Source organism: Megalopta genalis, chromosome 3 (genome assembly GCF_051020955.1).
Source record: "Megalopta genalis isolate 19385.01 chromosome 3, iyMegGena1_principal, whole genome shotgun sequence".
NCBI lineage: Eukaryota > Metazoa > Arthropoda > Insecta > Hymenoptera > Halictidae > Megalopta > Megalopta genalis.
In genome coordinates this window covers 11,989,304-12,014,299 of record NC_135015.1, presented here as the reverse complement: position 1 = coordinate 12,014,299, position 24,996 = coordinate 11,989,304, and the positions used below count along the sequence as shown (strand labels likewise).

General features: G+C 38.4%; 1 protein-coding gene and 1 long non-coding RNA gene across 5 annotated transcripts in view; one reads left to right on the top strand and one right to left on the bottom strand.

Moving 5' to 3' along the window:
- The window catches only part of LOC117229651 (lachesin), a 314,228-nt gene extending 300,144 nt beyond the window's left edge, over positions 1-14,084 (top strand). For 3 of the 4 annotated variants that reach the window (XM_033486268.2, XM_033486270.2, XM_033486269.2), the window contains one exon: positions 1,938-14,084. In XM_033486268.2, coding sequence (XP_033342159.1) covers positions 1,938-2,182 — 245 coding nt within the window. In that variant the 3' untranslated portion in view covers positions 2,183-14,084. The remainder of the gene's footprint in view (positions 1-1,937) is intronic. The other variant, XR_004492603.2, reaches the window with a different exon arrangement.
- The window catches only part of LOC117229658 (uncharacterized), a 233,565-nt gene that overhangs the window by 203,613 nt on the left and 4,956 nt on the right, over positions 1-24,996 (bottom strand). The window lies entirely within an intron of this gene.

The window sequence follows — 24,996 nt, the reverse complement described above, 5'->3', positions numbered from 1 at the left end:
GGATCGCAATAAAACAAATTCCGGGATACAAAGGTAAAAATCATAAAAAAATGTTTTTAATATGACCAGTCGCAGGGTGCGCGAAAAGTGAAGTATTTTTATGAAACCAGGGGATCAGAAACATCCCCTGTAAGCTGTTGCATGGGACATTGAACGGACGGTAGTGTGAGTAGTGTACACGTCGATGCATGTATAAATTGAATTCACTATAGGAATTCCTCGTCAAAGAGTGGAATTCTTGCTTCCTCTTTTCCGTCGATACACAGCCCGCTTCTACACATTGTGACTTCGAGCGTGAAACTGCTCAAGGCCTCGGGCTGCACAACCATGTGGTCACTGATACCGAACAGGAAGAGTCATGCATCCGAAAAGAAACCATTTCTGTTATCACCCGATCCCTCCTCTAACGACCTCGTCACGCACAGAAACAAAGTTTTTCCTATTTCCGTGTCACACTTTTCTTTTTATTTATCCCTTATCTCGACACCTGAGATTTTCTACTAATTTTTCTTAGAACATTGTAGTCGCCGTTAGACCTTATAATTTCAGTGCGTATTTCCATGCCTCGAATGTAAATTAATTTATCGTCGTCTAAGAAAATAAGAATCTGGAATAATTTTGCTGTTTGACAGGAACACAGAGAAAATTTTACAGACAAATAAAAATTTGTTAGACTACTAACATTGTGGTTACTAGATTTCATTGGTTCCATGAATATTTTTATTGTGAGCACCAAAAAGTCTCAAAATAGAAATAAAGAATATGAGAAATTCAATGGACTATTATTTTCTTTGACGAAGAAAAATAACATAATTGTTATTTATAATATTATGATCTAATAGTCGATGAATTCGAATATCTGAATATGTACTAAATAAATGTTAAATATGCAACTATTGTTCGACGACATAATGGCTAAACTATCATGGCGTTCTATTGTCATTTATTTCACTGACACATTCATCAACGAATAGAATGTGAGGTATTGTGACACCTACGTCTGCAAAGAAACACGGTAAGCAATTAGTCAGACGTCAGTTGCTAATAAGCAGGAAGCTAGTCCGCATTCAGAGGCAAATCGGCATGTATCACTCACCCGAAGTAATCTGATATCCAATAGTTAGATAACCAGTTAGCAAAAGCACTTCGGTTTCGAACAGTTAAGTCAGGAAATGGAGTCTATCAATTCAGTAGGTTATCAATCACTGCAGTGAATGAATATTAATATCGATCAACTGCAGTTGCTAAATGCATATACAGTAACAATACAACAAATCCACGTATTTCTGAAGCTTTCAATTTCGAGCTGTCGGTTTTCTGTTTAATCATAAAATGAATAATTCGGTTATTGGCCGAAAATCGTGTTATCAAAACAAATTTTCTCGATTATTCTGGAAACATCAATATCAGGATATTTAGTCATGTTATCAGTATCATCTTGAATCTCGCATTTCTGGTAACGATAATCAATCCGCTTTTCTACTTGTTCCCCGACAATTTCAAAACTTCCATGAAAGTGATTAATGCGATGAAACAGAAATTGAAAAGTGTTAAGATGTTTGCGCTGCACAGATCCTAACTTTTGGTACACTGAATACATTTGATAAACTCATAGCAATTCGTCAAATAATAATAGGAAACATACTATAACTTTTCTGACAAAGTGGTCAAGTGCTTTTATTTCTAAAAAATCAAAATGCCTAGGTTGAACCTAATTGTTGATGTTAATGTTAACTTCGCAAAAATTTCTCAACTGCAAGATACACAATTGTATCAGGTTCAAAGGTATAATTCATGATCAGTCAACGCCATTTGTATCTCAAGATGGCTGTTAAGTACAAAAGTAGATTCAAATTAGGCTACTCTACTTATTCTATTTCACAGATAAAAGAGATTCCTCTTTCGCTGAACTGTGTGCTTCACCGCTTTCTGTTTAGATATGGATCTGCCGAACCACTCGAAGAAAGTCGGCGATCGACGAGGGGACGAGGATCCCAGCGACTCGATCAGTGATCGCGATCATAGACTGAATCACGTGTACCAAGGTTCCCTCCGGGAAACGGGCTCGACCCTCGAGCCATTCTTCGACGGCGATTCCGCAGCCGGGTCCTCCGTCGAAATTCTACCGCCCGCCACTTGTATCCTTCTGATAGCATCTTGGCACCTGTTTGCTCTCACGTAAACAATGTTCAACTATACCGGAGGAGAAGAAGCAACGCTCTCGATCCAACAACGGCGGCCAATGATTTTCCTTTCTTCCTTCGTCGGGCTCGATAATCGCGAACTCGCTTTGTTCATCCATCGACGCGGAACCGATTCGTAACAGAGTTTTGTTTCGCCGGTCATTAACACGTCTGTAGTCTATCGCGGCATTCCATCGATGATACTCTACTGCGTCCATGAAACGTATTCTCGAAAGTGAAATTCGATTCTCTAGGTTCGAGAAGACTTTCGGTAAGTGCAGATTTTTTCTATAATTTTATAAATTAGTTTCACTTTTCTTTTCTTTTCATTTCTAGGTGGTATTCATTTTCTAAATTGCATAAATATCCGCAATTTATGTTTCAGGTTTCTGATTTTTATTTTTCGGTCAAGGTTGGCATTTGTTTCGATTTATTTTCTGATCTCAAGATTTAAAAGAAACGTGATATTTTTAAAATTCATCTCCGTGAACATCAATAGGCCGTTTTATAATTTTTAATGAAAGATTTTCGTGGCTTTTAATCTTTGTACTACAAATTATAATTTGTATACTACGAACTATAATTCTTGTGACCGATAAGATAACTTCGTCAGCGCATCTTTTAGCATAAACAAGTTCGTTAAACGAGCACACTGGACCAAGCTGCACCCTTTAATTGCAAAGAAAGAGAACAAAAGTTGAGAACATGCTTCCGTGGTGTAAAGTATGGTCCAGAAAGTAGATGGATCCCGCAGGTTTTTCTAAGGCCTACGGTAGTTTAATAACGATGAGTTGAAATTCTCCCGGGGTAAGCATTTTTCTCGCCAATTAAGAAGACACGTCTGGTTACAGCAATTTCAGCATCCACCTGTTACTTGGCAATCTACCTGACCTACGTGTAAGTCCGCACTTTAATGTAGCACCACTTGCACGATCTTACGACAAAAGAATGAGACTAGGAGAAACTTTCAGAGCACTTTCGAATGTACAGGGTATTCACGGAATCACGATACAAAGCTTCGTACACCTGTGTCACTCGTTAACTCTTTATGTCCTGAATTATGTACCTAATTTTTTGTTTTCATTGCTGTTTTTGTGACAGAAACTTTTTCAGTAGCCCAAAGGCTGTATACTATAAGATAATTGGGGAAAATGTCAAACAACCATGATTAAGAATTTACTACTTGGCATTTGACGTGTCCACCGCCGAGCTGTCACCCCTAAAATGTCTGAGAAAAATAAATGTTTTAATGAAACCGAAGCTTGGAAAATTAGAATTTATGTTAGGAATGATTTAGCAGCCAACAAGTCCTAGAGAAAATTGATAAGATAGGGGTAAACGTGGAAGCTTAGTTATACAAAGTAGATAATACAATGCGGTATAATGGAATATCATGATCATATATATAGTATAGTATAATAAATCTGATAAGAGAGAAAAAAGTGGGAAGAATGGACATGAAAAGTTAATTACACTATGAGTCGCTGATAGATTAGCTATAACTGACTGTTTGGAGGAAAGTTATTGACAATAATAAAAAGTATTTTTATGACACAGCTCGCTTTAAGTTCCTCTCGAATAAAAGTCGAATGTTAGAGACAGAGCACAGACGTGACCTTCTTGCACTTGATATTTATTAAAATAAGCAACGAGAAACGAGTAGATTTTTGTTAAAGAAAATTGTTGGCATTTCGATCATCTCTCGCTGAGGAATATTGTGGAGTATTGATTATAACAGAAAACTGTTATTTTATCGCAAGAGAAAAAAGAATATTGGAAAAATCGCGGAGAGAATAAAAGCAAAAAATATTTTACTGTATTCTGTCGGCTACCAACCAGTCGTGTAGACAAACAGAAACGAGAAACAAATTGAGAAACAGTATTAAAATCAGGCGCGTGGAAACGAAGTTTCGTGCTCGTAGAGCTAACGAAAAACAACTAATGATTAACTGACGAGCATTTCAATTCGCATTTTCATAAAGCAATTTAAGGAAATAAAAGTGGCACTCATTTTCTCCGGTGCTGATTATTTTGATTACACAATGGCGCGACGCTATGAGAGCTCCTACTTGATTATAACATTAACCAACTAATTGATAGTGTAGATATCTATAGATGTATAGATTAAGGAACTGTAAAGGTGGATAAAAAAAAGCCCAACGAAGAGGGTAACAAAAATTACATAACTTTCCCTTTCACTGGACAAATTTACACACACGATGTATACACCATCTCGTGCAGCTGTGAAACACCCTGTATGCTTCAGAATGTTTTGAAAGAATAAGATGTTCAAGAATATTCCATTGGGAAATTATTGAAGACATAAAAGTTCCATTGCAGCTCGGAAACAAATTACGAAGTTCAATCGTTTATTTAATTTAAAGATTCCTGAAACAGTTAGAGCCTCTTAAACGGGATTCTTCTTAAAATGTCATGGATAGTTAACAATTTGAAATAAACAAGAGATTTCAATACTTCTTCTGAACACAATTAATGGAATCTTTCATTAAATAAGTATCTTATTCGGAAGTGCATATATTGTGATAGCAAAATTACTACAAGTTCTACAATATACAATGCACTTTCACATCAGATACTCGTTTAAGGAAACAGTCAATCAACTCTTCTCGAAAAGTATACATTTTGCCATGTTCATTAGAATGGTTACTTCAGTTAAGAAAATTGAATCATTTTCTAGGAAAGAGTTATAATTTCAACACTTTCCAAGTGAAAAATGTTTATGTAGACATATTATTTTATCCATTACAATTTATGCTCGAATTAAGAAAATTCGATCGTTTCCAATGAAAGAAACTTTATAACTCCAACATTTTCCAAAAGGAAAACGTCTATTTAGACATTCTGTCCTTTCTGTTGCAATCAATAAATGAATAAAGAAATTCGATCGTCTCCTAATCATCAATTTCCAAATGAAAAACGTGAAATCGGTGATTCTGACCAGCACAGTAGGTTTAGTGTTAAGATGCAGAACAGATTTCTAACATTAGGGAAGTTCAGAAGCCCAGAGTTACCGCGAGTTACAACAGCCTTTCTCAAGAAACTCGGTTAGCGACTCTGGCTACACAGTGATTTCCCGATTTTGCTATTCGGAGGGGTTAAATCGGCTGGGACTGCGAACAGATTCGCTGTTTATTCAGATTAAAGCGACCGCCGTGGTATTTATAACACGATAGGATCCGGTCGGCGCTAAAACCGTGGCACGAACGTGAAATTAATATTCTGACGAATATCGGGTAGGGCGTAACAGTAGGGACGACGATCGTCGTGGATCTCGTTCATGGATTTCGTCATGTTGAACAGCTCCGCCGTGCGATTGTCCGTCTAGGCTTAACGAGATATCTCGTTAGCACTGCATGTTCGTTCGCGGTCTCTCTGCCTCTTTCTACCCCCTGTCTCTTCCTCTCTCTTTCTCTCTTTCTCTCTTTCTCTCTTTCTCTCTCTCTCCCTCTCTCTCTCCTTCTGACTCTCTCCAATACTAGCCGTCGATTGTCTGATCTGTTACGGTGATAGAATTATTAAATCCCAGCCTTTGGTTTCTCGGCTTTTTTATTCTCGTCTCGACTCTACCAGCCGGGTTTTTTCTTCTTCTTTCCCATTTTCCCATCGCTCGTTCCACGGATGTGATGCATTATTACGATCGCTGATAAGAGTAATCGACAACCGATATAAATACCTGGCCGTCGATATTCTGGTTGAAATTTTCAGACGAGAAACTCTAGCAGGTATATGTGTCTCCCATCTATTATACAGTTATATTTATTAAATTGTTAATGGTTTGATTTAAGTCACTGAATTGCGGATTCTGATATGTTTAAGATGAATTTCATAGGATTCAGCAGAGTTTCGTTTAATTTTTCGTTGACCGGGAACCCTGATTATAGATTGATTTTTGTTTCAATTTGTCAGATCTGCCTTTAGAATTGTAAGTTTAATATTCTGCAGTTTACGTGCATTTTCTATGTTTCATGCATTTTTAAAATGTGCGAAAGTCGAAATTATTTCTGGGAAAGTAGGTATCATCGAAGGAATGATCGATTATTTAGGTATCGCAATGAATTCGGTGCTTTCCCGTTGCATCAATTATGATACCATTTGAAATATTTATTTCCCCGCTACTTTGGGACTTCGCAATAATTGATCACCGTTAACGATTTACACGAACCCGTACATATCCCGAATCAATTGTAGGTAGTAATATAATTTATGAATTCTAAGGAACATTGAAGAGTACAGGTCTGAAACGATCGTTAGATTCGTGACGAGAAATGTGGACAAAAAGATCGGACTGAGTTTATAGAGATCGGTACAAGCGTATGGAAAAAGAGCTTTTACTATACTAACTATAAATGCAAAGCAAAATTTATCGCGAAGGACGAGAAAATTCAAAAGATGTTCTGTTTCGTTGATTTTGTTATATCAAAATGAACATATCATCGGATATGATACACATTGTATAATTCTCATTCAACTTACCTCCAGTCGAATGCTGAAAAATTCATAATCAGAGTGTCTCCGTGTTAAATCTGTTAGCTGACTGCCAAATTTGTTGCTGTTTATAAATATAATATTAGGGTAAAATACGTTGGATATGACTCAGAATGAAAGTATTTACGATCCGAAGCACAAAAATATTCGCTTAACGATTGTTAGTGACGTAATTACGAATAAACTTATTGTATTTAATAACTAAAGAGTCTTTTATTGTTCGACGAACTAGATATAAAAGAAATATTTCTTTGACTTTAGTTGCGTTCATTAATTACGTTAACGGTCAAAGATATGGGACCTAGTTTCACACTTAACATTTATTTACGTTTCTCTAATAACATTCTTTTCATCGACTGTAATTCCTGGTCCTTCACATTCGACCTTTTTTCATTCATTCTGTTCAGATTCATTAAAACTAGTTGTCAATCTTCTTTAAAATACTTGGCCTTCAATTCTGTATATCTTCATAAATTATCACGAATTTTCTACGCAGAGCCCTTTTAAGATCAACATATCTATACGTTTAAAAATAATTCGTTATCAGTCACGGTAATACGACGATAAAAATATGTCACTATTGTTGAAAAATCGTCGACGATCCTGAGAATTAGATCGATACACACGGCAAACATAATTTACATGCTGTGGAACAAACAAAAGAATGATGCAAATATTATACAAAAAATTTTTCAACTTGAAATTTCGAGATTGATAATTATCAATTTAACACTCTATTTACCGGAAGCCTATTAGTAGACCTTTTAATAATTGAACTGTCTCTAAGAAAAGTTCGATAATTTTGTTTTAGATATTAACTTCAAAAGAACTTGTTACATAATATTAGTCTAAATCAGAGCTGTTCAACATCTTGCCCCTACGGGCAGCGATTTTCATTCCAAGGCAAACGCCGATCAACGGGCTCCAGGCTCCATTCCCGAGGGCGATGGTGTCCCTTCCTTACCTTCTCGTGCGATTCCCCATCAGTAACACGTTATGTATTTGGCTGAAGCAGTGACAGAGGGGTTACCTTAAAATCATCAACAATTATTTCACCGAGAATGTTTTCATCAACACGATTTCAGCGACACCGCATTTCGCCGACATTGTTTATATACTGACATACGAAACATTGTCGGTGAAATAATTGGTGATTTCAAACAGGATGAGCATCACACGATGAGCATATAACGGCAATGCGTGCAAGTGAGAGAGGAAGGCTGGCATGAAAACGAAAACACTTCGCTCTTTTTTTCATCACTCCGCTAAAATGTTTGTCCGTAGCTTCGACCCATAACTTTGTCCTTGCCCGCCGTGAGGCTTGCTGAACAGCTCTGATCTAACTACTATGATGAATTGTGGATTAGATGATTGTGGTTTTAGAACAATTTTTTAAGAAATTGTCTTGATTGTCGATTTTAAAAGAACTATTATGAAGCTGCCGATAGATAAAGTGATAATTGAAAATAATCCACGTTAGACCACGCGAGAGATTATTAAACTGCAAAAGTGATTTTTGACTTTATTAACCTCTGACTACGGTTACCGGGTCATTTTGACTCAGTGTATATAAATCGTCACCTAATTATTCAATTTTCGGCGAATTAAATAAATAGCTGTTGCACTAGGGACAACAAAAACACTAATAGTCCTAGACAAAGTATCTCCAAAGATATGTTTTGAAAAATTGACGACTGAATCGAAGAATCGTCATAAAAATGGTCAATTGTATAGTTATAAAAATGTTCCGTTATCTAAGGGTTAAAACCAGAATTGGGCATTTTTCGAATTGTTTCAAATAAATATTTATCTAAACTAATTGTCCATATGAATTCTTTTTAGTCGAATATTTTGTTAATTGTTAAAATTAACATGGAAGAAATTAATCAATAAATTCCTCTATAAATATATTCTCTTACTCGAGTAACAAATAACTTCTTGTTCAGATGAATTTTATTCAAATAAAATCTTCTTTGTATAAATTGTTATCTAGAAAAATTTGTATTCGATTGTACATTTATTCGATAATATATCCGGTATTCGATAATATTCGTCAATCCTCTTCTCTTATTCGTCATCCAAACAAAATCTTGCCTAACTCTGGTTAAAACAGACATGATGAATGAACCATCTCCATTATCCGAACAGCCTGCAGATACATAAAACAAAGGTGACGCAGAAATAACAGAAAATAGAGCAGCGGTACAGAATGGAGTCGGGAGTGAAAAAATTAAATAAATTAGCCGAGCGTGAAATTGATAATCTAAACGGAGGTAAGGAGAGCTCATCCCGAATTCCAGCCAGTGCTCGCGTGTATTATGCAAATCGCAATCGAGCCGGTTGTAACGATAACGATAAACGCAGTCCCACGAAGAAGTATAATTATTCATTCGTCGCGCGGACGCGTTTTGCCGCTCCCGCCGATCCAGCCCCTTTGGAAATTGGGCCGCCTCGCGCCTGTATAAACGCACCGGAGAGAGAGAGAGAGAGAGCGAGCGAGCGAAAGCTAGCGAGAGAAAGAGTGAGAGAGAAAGAAAGAGGGAGATAGCAAGCACAAAAGTCGTTAATTAAAGCCGGCCGCGCGAGCGAGAATCTGTAACCGTGCTTTCGATACCGCCGCGATCGGTATGCATGCGCGAAGAATGCCGCGTTGTTTGTATGACGAGCTTCCACCGTAAGTAGCGTAACAGAACAAAACCGAAATAATACACAGGAACAGGAAGAATCGGCGTGAAACGGGAGAAAAAGGGAGGAACGATTCCCGAGCTATCCTAAGAAACGTGTTCCGTTGTTTTCGCGAGGAAAGAGAATAAGCCGCCGCGTGAATATTGAGTAGAACAGTACAGCAGTCTGTGGTTGTGTGCGTGCAGATGTCTAGTCTTATGCGAAGGGTGCGAGCTATTGTATTTTTCTGTAAATACGTTTCCCCTTCACAGAGTTCTACGAGCCGCGACTGCGACAAATATCTTTAGATTCGTTTCAGAGTCTCGCGAACCAGCGGGAATTACGTTAGCAAAAAATTGAGAACATCTTTATCTTTAATGTACGAAGAATCGTTTACTCTGCGGGGTACATATATCGTTGTTCCAATTTTTGTAGAATAATGCGTGCGCAAACTGTGGATTTTTATGCAAATGTCTGTTTCCACGTTTGATTTTACGAACAAACTGATATTAAAAAATTCTATGCGCCGAAGGTAAAGCAAACGATTCATTTTCATTCGTACACACGTTTCATTGTGCCAGGTATTTTAAAGTCGTGTCCCATAAATACATAAACTTCCGCGATGTATCCACAATGATCCGCGGTGTATCGATGATCTTTCGAAAGGCGTGCTTTCTTTTAAATTGTGTTTGCGATGAATTGGATCGTAGGTTTTGCGACGGCTTCGACGCAACTGAAGTCTTCGACATATTGTTGATTCAGGACATTCTTTTTTTAGAGCGACTGGTACTAGCAGGTGTCCTTTATCAGCAGAGAGTTTGTCGAGTATACAATTGAAAGTGACTGATTCGAGGCGACACGATTTGTAAATGTACTATAAGGAGCACTTATCTAACGGAACCAATCGAATATAAACTGAGTCGAGTAAAGTGAAAGCGATTCCTCGGTTCGCGCCTATTCGAAGGAACGTGCCAAATATGTATAAATTTTGGGTGAGATGTCGTGCATTAATTAGGTGTGTACATTTCTTTCTATTTTTCTCGTCTTCGTTTCATCCGCTTCGTGTGTTGTCGAATGGTTCATTGGACGCTTTATATCGTTCGATCGTGAATGTTTACGGCAGCGTCGCGTACGCAGAAGTCCTGTCGATACGGCCACGAGCACTTGGGTCAATAAATTTAATGTTTACAGTAACGTTCGATGCTAATTAACTCACGACGACGACGACGACGGCGTGATAACACACACTGCCCGATGTATGTACTTAAATATTTTGTATGCGTCAAGCGACTAGTTCATAGAAGAGTTTTATTTCATTAAAGCACGCGGTGTAAGGAACTCCAGCTTGAACAAACTTTGGTTTAACTTGTTCGGAACGGGACCCTACTCGAGCCAGAATTAAGCTATTTTTTGAAGCAGCTATAAACGTTTTTGATAAGTAGAACAATTTAATAGTACTCGGATAATTCCGAGTCCGAAACATTGGGAACTTTAATCCTCATTCGTGCATCATTTGTCCGACTTAATTTGTCTATTGGTGTGGGACAATTCGGACAAATTCACAACGTTCATAGCAAAATTAGGCAAAATTTTATTCGGCTGACGGATATGAGATTAAGGAATAACGTTTTATTCGACATTATCGAATAAATATCCAATCGAATAAAAATGGATTAGTCAATGAAATTCCAGATTTTCAGACTTTGAGAATAAAGAATTTAGGAAAAACGCAAGAAAAATTGCGAACCGCGGATATAGCCGAATTAGGAAATTCGGAACTAGAGAAATGCACGTTCGGGGATTAGAGAAGCGAGCATTTAGGAAATTTGGAACTAGAGAGTTGGACGCTTGAGAAATTAGGAGCCAGGAAAATGGAAATTAGGGGAATGGACGTTTGGTAAGGTAAGAACCAGGAAAATGGACGCCTGGGAAATTGAGAACTGCGAAAATAGGCGGTTGGGAAATTGGAGATTAGAGAAATAGACATTTAGGGATCTGGGAACTGGAAAAATGGGGAACCTAGGAACTTGATGACATGGTACTCTGAAAATTCAGGAGAAACAATGGACTAAATTTTAGCCCCTAAAAGAGATCGACAAAATTGAAAAATTGTAAACTTCGAGGATCAGAAACGAAAAGAATTTGTAGTAGTTTCTGATGTAGCACGAATCGGAAGGAGGATCGTGCATTCCGAACAAGTTGAGTTATCTGTGCGAAACTCTAGTCCCAGCTGCGAGCGTTTCGTCTGCATGGTGAATGATTGCATCGATGCGAACTAGAGATGTGGCGATGCGGTATTTAATGACAGTGAATATGAGGATACATTTATGTGTAGATTGTGTAAAATACGAAATAGAACGAAACGATATTATTGAAATTATTGGATTGTTGACTGTAGGTGTTTACAACGGTTATATGAAATGTATACATATATAATAGGCTCGTAAGCTATAAATAATACAAAGAGAAAATCAAACGATGGCGAGATCGGTCTTCCACGTTTCGACCGCGATGATCGCTGCGGCGGCCGTATTCAGGTCTTTTTCGAAATTAATAAGAAAGCACGGAAAAACGAAGAGAGCCCTCGCACCGATCTGATCTAATGACTGCAAAAATTTAGCTGATTAACCCCCCTCCCAAACAATACATGACTTATGCTGTGATCATGATTTATAGCTATACATAGCAATTGACTTTCTGTTTAATCCCTCAACGCCAGCGCCACATTATGAAATCTGGTTGTGCTCAAAATAATTTATTGCAATTATACCATAATATATACCAATAAATAAAACCTTATAAATTTTTATTACTGTATTTATACGATAGTAAAGTTATGTTAATGTTATTAAGATTATAACGTTATTTTCGTGTCGATATATAGAAACAACAGGTTCGTATGTCGTACGTACGCTCTCGTTGAGGGGTTAATCGTCTCAATCACAGCCTCGAAAACACAGTTTCGACGTAACCGAGTTCCAATCTCGCAGGAGCACTTTCAGAAACCTGAGCTACAAGATACGTCGAAAGAAAATCGATTTTTGATTTACCAAAGAAAAGAAGTTTCTGCTTCAATGTCGAACGTGGAGGACTGTACATTTGTGCTTTGTCGAAATAATCGAGGCGCGAGTGCATTGTAAAATAATCTACCGAGTCATTTACCCGTCGACGAGACGGCTCCGGGAGTGTGTAAATACTGACGTACACGAGTCACTGGCAAGTTCGATGATCGAGAGAATCGAGTGGTAAGTATGTAGTCACCTTGCCGAGCGACGCCGTAAAACACGCGAGAAACCGGCGCACACATTTCGAACAAAAAAACGTACCGAATTTAATAGAGTAAGTCGAGCGGTCGCATTTAGCATCGATTCGATCCGCGGATGAAACGAGATCTCATCGAGAAAATTGAATCAGAGGAAGCAACGAAAAACATCCGACGCGTCATATCTCGAATACATATCGACGACTTTCTGCGCGCTCGAGTCGCGTTCCCACGTACATATCGGAAGGACAATTTTTTTTCGCGATTCCGACACCGACCGATCGCTCGCTCGTCGATGATCCCGCCGATTATCGCTTGATATTCGTAAAAAGTGACGCGAGGCTAGCGACATGTAGGCACATTAATTAAGGGAGAGAGAGAGAGAGAGAGAGAGAGAGAAACGGAAATTAGTAGATCTCGACGTTACATGCATAAACGTAACTTGTACCGTAAGCGATTTGTAAACAAAGAAACGAACGGACGAGAAATTAGGACGACGAACGGACGAAAGCGTGTGTACTTTAGCCTTTAAGAAGGACGATTGAGCTGTCCTCTCGTGTGAATGGTCTGGCCTTACATATATTTTGCAATACATATACATACGTTATGTACGAGACGAGGTACCGAATAGAGGAGGCTGTTTCTCCGACACTGTGAATACGATCACCTTCCCCCTCGAGTCAGATGTGTGGAGAGCACGGTACACACTTGGAGAAACCCGTGGGAAAATCAAAACACACGGCTGAACAGTGTTGTGACACTGATCGGGCGTGATGTTTTACTGGTGGTTTTACATTTTTTACGCGCGGAGTCATTCGTTTTGGCGAAACGAACTTTCGATGCAGGGACAAGAAAATTCAGAATCGAAACAGTGCAGTGGAAAATACGAAAAACAGTGTTCCCATCGAACTTGTCGGAAATGTTAATTGTACGAGACAAGAACGAACAAAAATTGACGAACTGCACTCATTCATTTGAACAGTAATGGAAATATTAATATGACAAAATTCATTATTCCAGAATCGAAAAATATTTCTGAAGTATTCAAGTTTCGGTTAAAGACGTGCGATTTCTTTTTTAATTGAGAATCACGAGTAAATTCGAATGTTTGAAGAAGAAAAAATAGTAGTTGCTTGTAAAATGACAATGTATTGTGAGGCACTTGGCTATCATGTGAATGTCATGATGCAAATAAGTCCAAGGGTGTACTGGGCTTGAATGATTACGCGACGCATCGCACACTGTACAATAATCACGCGCATACACATGTTATATACAAATCTATATTATACATATGATATAAATATGAGTAACGGATATGCATACCTGCGTCGATGTAATTAAAAGTAATGTCCCGTGTAACGTGACTCCGGAAACGGAAACTGTACTAAGCCTACTAATGAGTTATCGCACCGCTGGTACCAAGGGAGAAAAGTATATGAAACTGAATAAAGAGAGGATTAATGTAACTGTCATTGTTCGTTACTTCCAGATTCCTGTAGCCTGATCACGCTTTCTAAACCGCAGCTTCTGCATATGGAATTCCCATTAATCGTTGAATATTTATTCGATACTTTCATTTCAACAGATATTCGTCTAATCTTTAATGAACCTTCAGTTATCAAAATTGGATGTTCAGCTTTTGTGAAATATTGAGGAGAATCCAGTTGAAATTTTGAATCTATGATTATTAACGATTCATTCTGTTTAATGCTCTTACAGTGATCTCAACACGCATAAAGAGTGGTCGCAACCGGAGGAGCAAATATTTCGCATGCAAAAATGAGTGAAAAAAGATAATAAATATTTTTTCATTTAAAATCTTTGTCAAGAGAAAACTTAGTTGGAAGATAGATATGACAAGAAGTAAAATTGGTAAGTTGTGGTTAAACGCACCAATTGATCCTTAATCGTATTATTTTTCAACTCATTCTTTATTAAAAACGAAGCCAAAAACAAATTTTTGTCTACATTTTCGTCTTGTTACTTCCACGTAGATTCAGCTCCCTCCTAATTGTACCAGTTACCGACTGCCCTGCATATCGTCCATTATTCGAAAGTAAGTTGAAACGCATCGTAACAAAAGAACAATTTCAATTGTGCTCCACAATACCAATTTTGAAGGTTTCTCATTCGTCAGATCTCTTTCGAAGTCCTTTTAATTGACTACTGCAGAAAAACCGCCTTCATAAACGATCTTCTGCAAGTTGAGCAAGTTTACAAACGTTTGTTCATTCGCGCATTGTTGCATTGCACCCTGCCACGCGATAGCATTGTTCCTACCGCATTACGTGTTGCTTTCAAGTCTATCAGAATTCCTCTGTATATGTGTCGACAACCTATCCCACACCATTAAACGCTTAACACGACCAAAACGTTATATATCGACCTGTACGGTTATTCAATTTAATGATCCAACGTTGACGTCCTTTAAGCTGTAATCCAAACAAACCGGTGTGAGCTAATGAATGAAAGGTATGCACTAATCGGCACACAATGATTTGCCGAAAGCTCGGAAATACAGGATTTCATGAATGAAAAGTTGGATCGCGGACGATCCCAATTTCATCACTGATGAAAATAATAAAGAAAGTATTTACTGTTGAACACGATGTGCCACGACGCTGCTTGAATAAATTTAATGTTCACTGACAATCGCAACCAGCAAACGTCATCAACTTGAAAAAAATGCTTGTGTTATATTGTAATTCGAATAATACATCAAAATAACTGTAACTCGTTTCTTGATAGGTACTTAATATTAATCTTAACACCCGATAGGGTACATATTTAGTATCGTGCATATTTTTCACATTTTTCATGTCTAAATATCATGTGCATTTGCATATTTATCGTGCATAAACATCCGCAATCTACCGATCACTTTGATATATGTATTTCTCTGATGAACGTGTTGATGCTTTAAATTCTCCAGTGTTCAACACATTCGAAAATATAAAACACATGATCGTCCTCATTTCTAGTCTTGTATAAACCCATAGATTGTTATTTTTCAAGCTAAGGTAAGATTTATTGCAGAAACAAATTTTTTACAATAACAGGGATGATAGATTTTTATTCGAACAGAAGTGTTTCAGTATCATACTATTAGAAAGCATCAAAAACTTTCAATTTTCGTAATCACCATTTTTACGTTTATTACGGTTTTGAAAATAGACAGGCAGATAGGATGCCAATAATTTCTTTAAAAAGAATCGAAAAAGGACCATAAAAGCAAAATCACCCGATACTTCCATCGGCGATCCTTATGAAACGACTGAATTTCAAAAAGAATCAAGTTACCAAACTTGCCTTGTTAGCAGAGGACGATCACAGGGCAACGCTGATAAGGTTCTAAATAGAAAGAGAGCAGGCACTCTTCGTTAGTGACGCTATCAGGAAATGTTCCGGCCTTTCGAAAGTGCCGCAGCATCCGCGAAAACTGGCGCCACATCCGAGCATTGGCATTCGTTGACCCTGAACGAGATCATCCGACTTTCTGGCCTTCGCTTGCATCGCACAAAGACCGCAAAAGGGTACTCTCCATTTATATCGTTCAAAGAGACACGGGCCCCCAATTCCAGCGAACCGTTATTCGGGGATCAAATGGAATGAGTTGTATCCTATTTAGTTGGCATGTCGTGAAATGACTGATGGCCAAGCATCGAACGTGCCATTGGCTTCGCTTGGAAAACCGAAACCCTTGCGAATCGACATCTTTATCATTCGCCGGACGTGGGCTGTTCGCGCGAATTAATTTCACGGCAAAAGATCTGTGCATTCAAAAACGTCCATCACGGTAGAAGCAGTTCAAATTTTAATGCACTATCGCTAAAGCCATAAAATTGCGCAACATATTCTTTTTCTTGGACAATCGCCTTTTCAGAATCCTCGAATGTGAAGCATATTAACCAGTTATTAACCTGTACTGTGTGTGCATTTATTTTCTTCATATTTTGTTTAAATACAACACTTGTATAAAATATATAATTTAATAAAAAACAGTATATATTCTTCTTAATCAGTTAACGGTTTTTAGCGCGTATGCTCGTCATGAAAAGATGGCCAACTTTTGTGTTATGACTAGAATCCGGATTTTTATGCAAATTAAAAATGTCGCAAAAAAAAGAGGACAATCCACAAGTGCTGCGTACCATTATAACAATAATATTTAAAATACACGAAGCACTCGGTAGAGTATGAGAGATAACGAAGTTTATCAATTGATGAGATGCATGAACATTTTTTGCCTAAGCTTTTACCACTAAAAGTTCGTTTCACCATTAAATGAGCATGCATGGGTATTATTCATTTCCCGCGGAAAGTATGGGGTGAACGTGGCCTTTTATATTGTTCCGACAGCGTTCAAGTCAGAAATTATATGTTAATGTGCAAAAGCGGCGAGAGCAGGTGATGGATCCATAAAAACGAGCCAGACAAACAAGAAAGGAAAATATATGGAGCCGGAAAGTTGAGTAGCAACGACGATGAGCGAAGTTTACAGGCACGCGCGCGCGTGAGAACCTCGGATGCTTTGCTGCTTTTTCTTCGGATATAAAGGCGTCCTCGATGAAGGATACATCGCTCAAATTGATTTTGGCATTTTCTAGCGATTTTTATTTCTTTGGCGGCGATCGTTGCGGACCGGACGAGTATATATATAAGTACACGCCCATCAGAAAACTAATTTCATATCCTTATAATGACAATGAGATAGGTTCATACTTTATAAGCGGGCACTGGGTCTTTATGCAAAATTTTATTCTTTAATTACTGCACAAAGGTCGGAGTAATGGAAGAATTTCTCTAATTAAATTAACTCTGGCGAAACCTTTTGGAGAGTTTAAATATCGTGTGACCCGTTGTAAGTAATATAATGTGCGTTTTCTGTTGAACATCAGTCAGATAATTTAATTCATATGTAATTATTAGATTATATTTTAGAGATAGCAATAACTATTAATAATAATATATAAGTTCAATTATAGATACTGTACCATAATTAACATGTGACTTGTATCGTGGAATATAATTAACATTAACTATAATAGAAAACTAAAACGATTCATATAAATTAATGGATTTGAAGAAGACGAGGACGTTCCCGATGTTGTTTTCGTTTACATAAAATATAAAAATGTCACATAAGTTAGACATTATTCGAAATTTCGAGAATTATTTATTTCTGTACGAGACAGTGCTTAAAATTAGTCTTAAAAAATTCTCGCAAATCTTTCGAAACTTACGGTTCTTTGTTAGTGTAAAATGCAGTATGAACCGCGCTACAAAATGCAGTATAAAATCAAAACGTTTAGCGTGTACAGCAGTCCGCCGAACAATACGTAACGTGTTCGTTGAATTGTTACGCGCAACACAGTTGCTCCTTTCACACGACGTCGCGGCGCGTATCAAACTGCGAAGTATAAATGCCGCGTTTACGTCATTCGAGACTATTAAACGTTATTGACATAATTCATTGGCTAATGATCACGTCGCTAATACGAAAGCATTTCACGAAGAGCACGAAGTTAAACCCGATTCAAGCAGGCGCAAGTTATAAGAGCCAAATTGATTCTGTCCGATTTGAACAATGAAAGTGCAAAGTGTGATTAATTAAGCGATACGCGTGATAAACGGATATGCCATAAACGGTTGGCAGCCGAATACGTTCCTGCCTGCGATGGAAAATGTGTGCTCATCGACGGTATTATGCGTAGTAACAATGTGCCCCATTGGCGTGTATTAGATCGAATTGCTGTCACGGAGACGCGAGAAACATTCAAACTCAAAGACACTTTTCAGAAGAAATTAACACGATCCCTATCGATAAGTGTTCCTAATTATCCTCGATTTCGGTGGTAATCTTTATAATCGTCAACAAATTGCTGATGAACGTTTTTGCTGTGTGAATCACAGAGAACTACAAATAACTTGAACTATTATTGTACAAATTATATTTAGTTTGTACAAATGTTGTGTTTGTCAATGTTTGTAAACTATCGCGGATGGAGGCAACTGCGGTAGAGGAATTGACAACTAAATCATTTACAAAGATGAACGAACTTTAAAGTCGATTTTCTTGAAAACGAAGTCCCGGATAAAAACATGTCATAGCAAATTTTTCTTTTTTTTTCACGTAGAATCACACCCTGCTCGGTTGTACCACGAATTCCGGCCCACTCTGTATATGCGATATAATTTATTGTACAACTCACTCAATAAAGCTTTAATCTAACATTCGAACTAAATGATCGTTCTATTATCCGAACACCTATGTCCACCAACAAGCTTTGCAAAAATAAAGTACGATAGGAAGTGTAGGTTTCCAGATTGTTACGCAAGATCATTAAACATTATTAAGCTTTCCACAAGTTTGTTAAGCTACGATTATCGGAACCTCTAAAACGGTACTTGCGTAATCCAATAAACCAACAGCCAGTGTTCTCTATAAAAATATTAAACCTCAGGTACTTCAACACCGTAATTGTTTCATTATCCGAACATCCGTATGATTAATTCCGATAACCGAGGTTCCAGTGTTCAAAGATCGTGGTTCTTGCATAACCCAATAAATCAGAAGCCAATGCTTTTTATGAACAACAAAACAATTTAACTATAGGGATTTCATTGTTCCATTGTCCGAACATTCATATGATTAGTTCCGCTAATCGCGATACTACAGTGCAAGGAAAATGGTGCTCGACCCTGCACAAGCTAATAAATCAGAGACCGATGTTCTCGGTAGACAACAAAAATACCTGACCGCAGGTAATGTTTTGCTGTACGGCGCATGTAGCAGTCCCCTTGCTTCGTCGATTCACCGCGAAATCGTCGCGCAAACATCCCCCGTAGACGGGGAGGTTAGACCCAATACACTCGATACCAGTACTTGCCCGCGCGGACCAACATAACTTTGCCCAGCGATGACCAAGTAAATTGCAGATACCGCATCCTCGCCGGCTGGGATATGACCTCGATGATTATTCAATTTAATGAGCCATTGTAGACGCCCCCAGAAACGTGACGTTTACACCGCAACCGATTTCCAGTCCTCGAACGATCGGTCGTTCATGCTTAACGAGTTCGCGACTCTACCCCTCGTCCTCTTCGCTTTGGTATCGCGGCGAACCGTCACCCCCCCCCTCTCTCTCTCTCTCTCTCTCTCTCTCGCTTACCATCTCTCTGTCTACCAGCTTGTTCGGATGTTTCTGTCGCCCACCCTCCGTCTGGCCGCGGCGCGTGAAAGTTGCCCGCACACCTACATGGGCACACGACACCACTACAACAGCCAAAAGGTTTACGACGTTTCCTCTTGCTAGAATTTCGATCCTATGACAAGCACGCAATTCGAGCCGACCGATAATTAGTAGACACTTCGAATCGAATTAATCCGCAATACGACGACGGGATGGCCCTCCACATCCGGCCATTAATTAAGGATTACCGCTCAAGGGATAGGCCGCGCGCGGCAGCCCAGAATCATCCCCCGATTACAATATTAAATAAAACCTCGAGCGCCGCGACCGTTCATTAATTAAACTGCATTTATATTCGCTGGTTGCGCGATTCTCGACGCTTCCACCGCCGACCACCCGGGGTTATTCGCTATCGTCGATAAAGCACTCGTCCGACGGTTATTAACGAGACAACGTCGCCGGGGACCGCGTGGCCTGATGGGAATCACGATAGTCCGGAAAACCGAGACCTTGCGCGATCTTTTTTCTTCGATCGTCGCGCCGCGCAGCGCCGATCGGAACCCGAAGAGATTGAATTCCGGGTCGTTTGTCCTGCCCTTGCCGTCACGGAAAATCGACCGTTTGAACCCTGAGTACCTGAATGGCACACTCTTCGCCTATATTTTCATTACTTTTAGCTTGCGACTGAGCCTCGCGCGATTTTTCTGTTTACGACGATATTGTATCGAATTTCCTGCAGTTGATCGCGAACGTGATGCAGCCTGTTGGTGGCGGCGAGCATACTGCATATGTTTAGTTATATTTTTGATCTTCTATTTCTTTTGATGTGTTGTACTATTTTCTCTAGTTCGCGATTTAAGAGAATCTTTCCCATAGGCTATTGTTTAATCTCGTATGTTCCACGAAAATAGTCGAAGGAAACATCCTTGGTTGATATTCATCTATTTTTGTTTTACCGTATTTTATTCGGAATCTTATAGTTTAATCAATTAGCTGTTGCAATCTCATTGGAAAGTGTGTAAATTATTGCAATTGTACTGCATTTGTTTGATTTTCCTCATATTTTATTTAAATACAACAGTTTTATGAAATATTTGATCAAAGTATATAGGGTATTTATTTTATCCTGCACATGAAATATCTTCGTTATTTTTCCTGATATAAAATATGTGCTTAATTCAAAGCTAAGAATATAATTCATGTTTTTTTTATTTCTCAAGTTTTTTTTGAAGTAATAAAGATCGTCGCTAGTTTTTGCACATTTACCCCTATTTTTTTAATAACGCAGCATTATGGTGCACATCGAAACGAATTCAACAACCTCTGACACTTTAAATAATAGGAGTTAATGTGTAAAAAAGAGTGATGAACTTTAATACTTTGAAAAAAAACTTGAGTAGGAGAAAAACATGAATTATGCATTTGCACGAAATGATGTAGTTCTGATAGAGCTAATAGGTAATACAATTGTATATTTAGAACGGCTACCGAACTATTAACTATTTATAAAACTAAAGTTTCATGAAAATCTAACGAAATGGAATGTTTGATATGCTTCGAAATTGAAGCTTCGATATATGTGCAGTCGGTTTAAAGCTGAGGTTGCATGCATCTCAAGAATTTCATAAAAGTGAATAATACTGTCCCGTGTCGGATATTGAACTACTTATCATAGCGTAATATTATTTTAAAAAAGATGTTTGATATATCCCCGTCGTGAAAAGTATGCTCCTTTAATTTCTATATAAAGTGAAACATTTTATAACATTTAAATCCTATGAACCATTTTTCTACATTAAGCTTCATTGAATACTTATTTGTTACTTTTCATAAAAACGTTTGTATACATAATACAGATATCAATTAATAATTAAAAATATTGTTTTATGGTATAATGACCAAAGAAAGAAACTTATTAATTACATAGTCGATGCTTAAAAGGGATTGCGAAGTCGAAAGTGAATCTTAACTCGATGTAAATAATATATAATGTAACACGTAAAACATTATAGAAAGTTAAATACTATCAAAATAAGGGGAAATTCGATTAAACTACAGTTTTAGGAAAACTTAGTTTAACGATGATTCAATAAAACTCTATGTTAAAGTAATTCATTATAAATTCATGGTTTCCGTTAGAATTATTTAAGGAACTTACTCCTCGAAATCATGCAAATGCAATTTTAAACGTTTCATTCTCTATTAAATTTATCTTGATAATAGTTAATAATTTTCAGTGATGATAATATAGAAAACGTGTTAGTCAGTAAAATCAGTGGTTGCAATAATTATTTCTATAGTCAAATTTGTAGACAATATGAAATTTAATTCACTGGAAATAGTTTACAGAATATTCAAATCTTTTTTCATAATCCAACAGGCTGTTCATAAACGTGCATCAAACGCGGTTAGTATCTCTTAAAATTGCGGTGCATCTTGAAAGATATTGCACTTCCAGTAGGCAGCTCCAAAGGAGTTAATCGGACACTGAGCTTTTTACAGAAAGCCTCGCAGTAACGAAAAATATTAATATTTCTATATCTTCGGTGATAAAAATCGTCTTCGTTCTAAAATGAAATATGTATAAATATATCTTTAGGAAGTCGCATATAGTAATGCATTTGTATACAATGTTTAGTAGCTGTGCTTATACATATTTCAACTAGTCTGAGGCTTCAATGTTTTAAATAACATCGACGTCAATCAAAATGAAAGCATCGATTTCGAATTACAGTTGTACAATAATGTGTAAATGGAGTACCACATGAAATCAGAAGTAAAATGCAAATAAATTGAATAATAAAGGTTACATGGGTCAATCAATAACTAAGTTACCCTCCCCTGTCCCTCCACCACATGTGGGACGTACGAACAAAAATAACTATACTCAGGTATAACAACTGTATTTCAAGGAAAAACCGATTGTAAGACATACAAAAGTTTCAGAAAACAAAGTTGTAGGAAACTAGATTTCCGAGGGGTGAATTTGGAGTGTAACAAAAAATCGTATAAAATTCTCAAATCGAGCACAGAGATCAGGTAATCGTATAAAATTCTCGAATTAAACACAGAAAGGAATAATTGAATCGCCAAGAATAGCTTTAGCATCGAAAAATCCGCGGATCGGTCAATTTTGTAGCATGCTTCAACTCTAGAAAGAGAGAGAGAGGAGAGAGATGCAGAAGGGACGCTCGAAATCCCCGGGCTGCGGAGTACGCAAAGAACCCGAGGAACAAGTTAAGCAGTCAGTTACGATAGTTGTCGGGATCGATTCTATCAGAGCCGAAATCAGGAAAAGTTTGCGACCCGTTCACCGCGTCCGTAGCATAAGTGAAAAGACGCGGAAGACGGAAATAGAATAGAAGGGAGGGATCAGGGACACGGGGAAGGTGGAAGAGGGAGGAGGAGGGGAAAGAGAAGGGGTGAGAACGTACGGAAAAGGGACACCGCCGGAAGAGACAGTTCTCGTTGAAAAGAAACACGATAGAGGATGCTGAGAAAGAAAAAGAAGGAGAGTACGAAGAAGAAGAAGAAGAAGAAGAAGAGGGAAAAGAAGACGAGAGGAAGCGAAGTAGCGATCTCCCGTGGCACGCACATATCTAAATCGAGAGGCTCGTTCGGAGGCGGGTCACGAACGGGCCGGATGGCCGAAGTCCGGGCTGTTCGGAGTGGCCGGTGGAAAAAGGGCCGGATCGTTAATCCAGATCGGCGAGAAAACGTCGAAGGCACTATAGTCGGAGTGAGAACGAGCGGGAACAGTGGCAGCAGAGACAGAAGGAGGGTACGTAAAAGAGAGAGAAGTTGCCAGCAGATGAGAGAAAGAGAGAGAGGGGGTAGAGGAAAGGGTGAACAGCTAAGGGGATGCTTTCGGACGTTGATGACGGGATAGCGCCGAGAAGAAACGGTTTGTAAGGAAAGAGAGGGAAGGGGAGAGAGTGAGAGAGAGGGGGAGAGAGAGAGAGAGCGGAAGAAGAGAAACGATGCTGCGGGGGTGGCTCTCGGAAAAGAGGCTCGAAGAGATGGTAGATGGCTGAGATAGGATAGAAGGCTGATATCGTAAGTGGCTGCGAATCCTTTATAACTGAGAGAACTCGTGGGCTGAGCGGGGCGAGCTTGGAATTTTTGATGTAGTAGCAAGCAGATATGAATATCGGAAAGTTCCCCAAAGGGATTCCGCAGGATCGAGAGCGGCCCGGCGAGCTGAGCGGCGACGGAGACCTCCGCGGACTCTCGAAAACGATGGATAGAGAAAGAGAAAGGGAAATCCGAAGAAACTGGGGAGGAACCAGGGAGAGACGGACCACCGGTAATCCTGCCTTTCTGTCAGCGTTCGTCCGACCGGTCCGGAAACTTTGAGAAATCGTCGCGAAACCCGGTAAACTTGCCCCAAACACGGCCACGATTCACTATGCGCGATGATTTCAAGGGCCGATTTGTTTTGCGAGATCCGGCCACGTGTTTGTGTTTACGGAACTATCCAGGAACGCACTGATGTTTCCTTTACCTTCTTGATGAACCTTCAAATCACTCGGACCTCTGTGCGTATAAATAGTTGCACGCGGAATGCTAAGATTACACATCTTCTGAACTGCACGACGATGGTTACTTCTGTGTAGTTGTATCGAAGAACGTCGCATGTCACATGTTTTCATTTCCGAGATATTGTCGTTTGAAGTTCTGATCACTAATGGCTTCGTGTTAGTGCTTCGTGGTGTTTCAAACTGCATAATTCTCTTCGGTCTATAGAATTTATTTTCACGATCGTTTTCTTCGGATAAATATGTAAATTCTATATGCAACAGTTCAATGAATGCAATAACTTAAAATTTTTGAAATTGTGACATGCGGCGTTTTTTCTTACAGCCACAAATTTGTACAGTGGCTCCCCTTCGTACACTTTTATACTCGATAACTTTTTCAAAACTGGACTAAATGACTTGAAGTTTTTTTTTTAATATAGGACTAGTCTACTAGACAGTGACTAAAATACGGTTTTTTAATTTTGTTATTGGTTGGAATGATAAAAAAGATTTTAAAAACTCACGTTTTTTCAACTTCTTTAGTTGAGCTTGCAACGAATATTTAAACAATGCGTTTCGTAGGTTTCCGTAACTATGCATGCTGAAAATTTCATCAAAATCGATTAACGTTGTTATCAGTTACAAACAATTAAAGATCGCGAAAA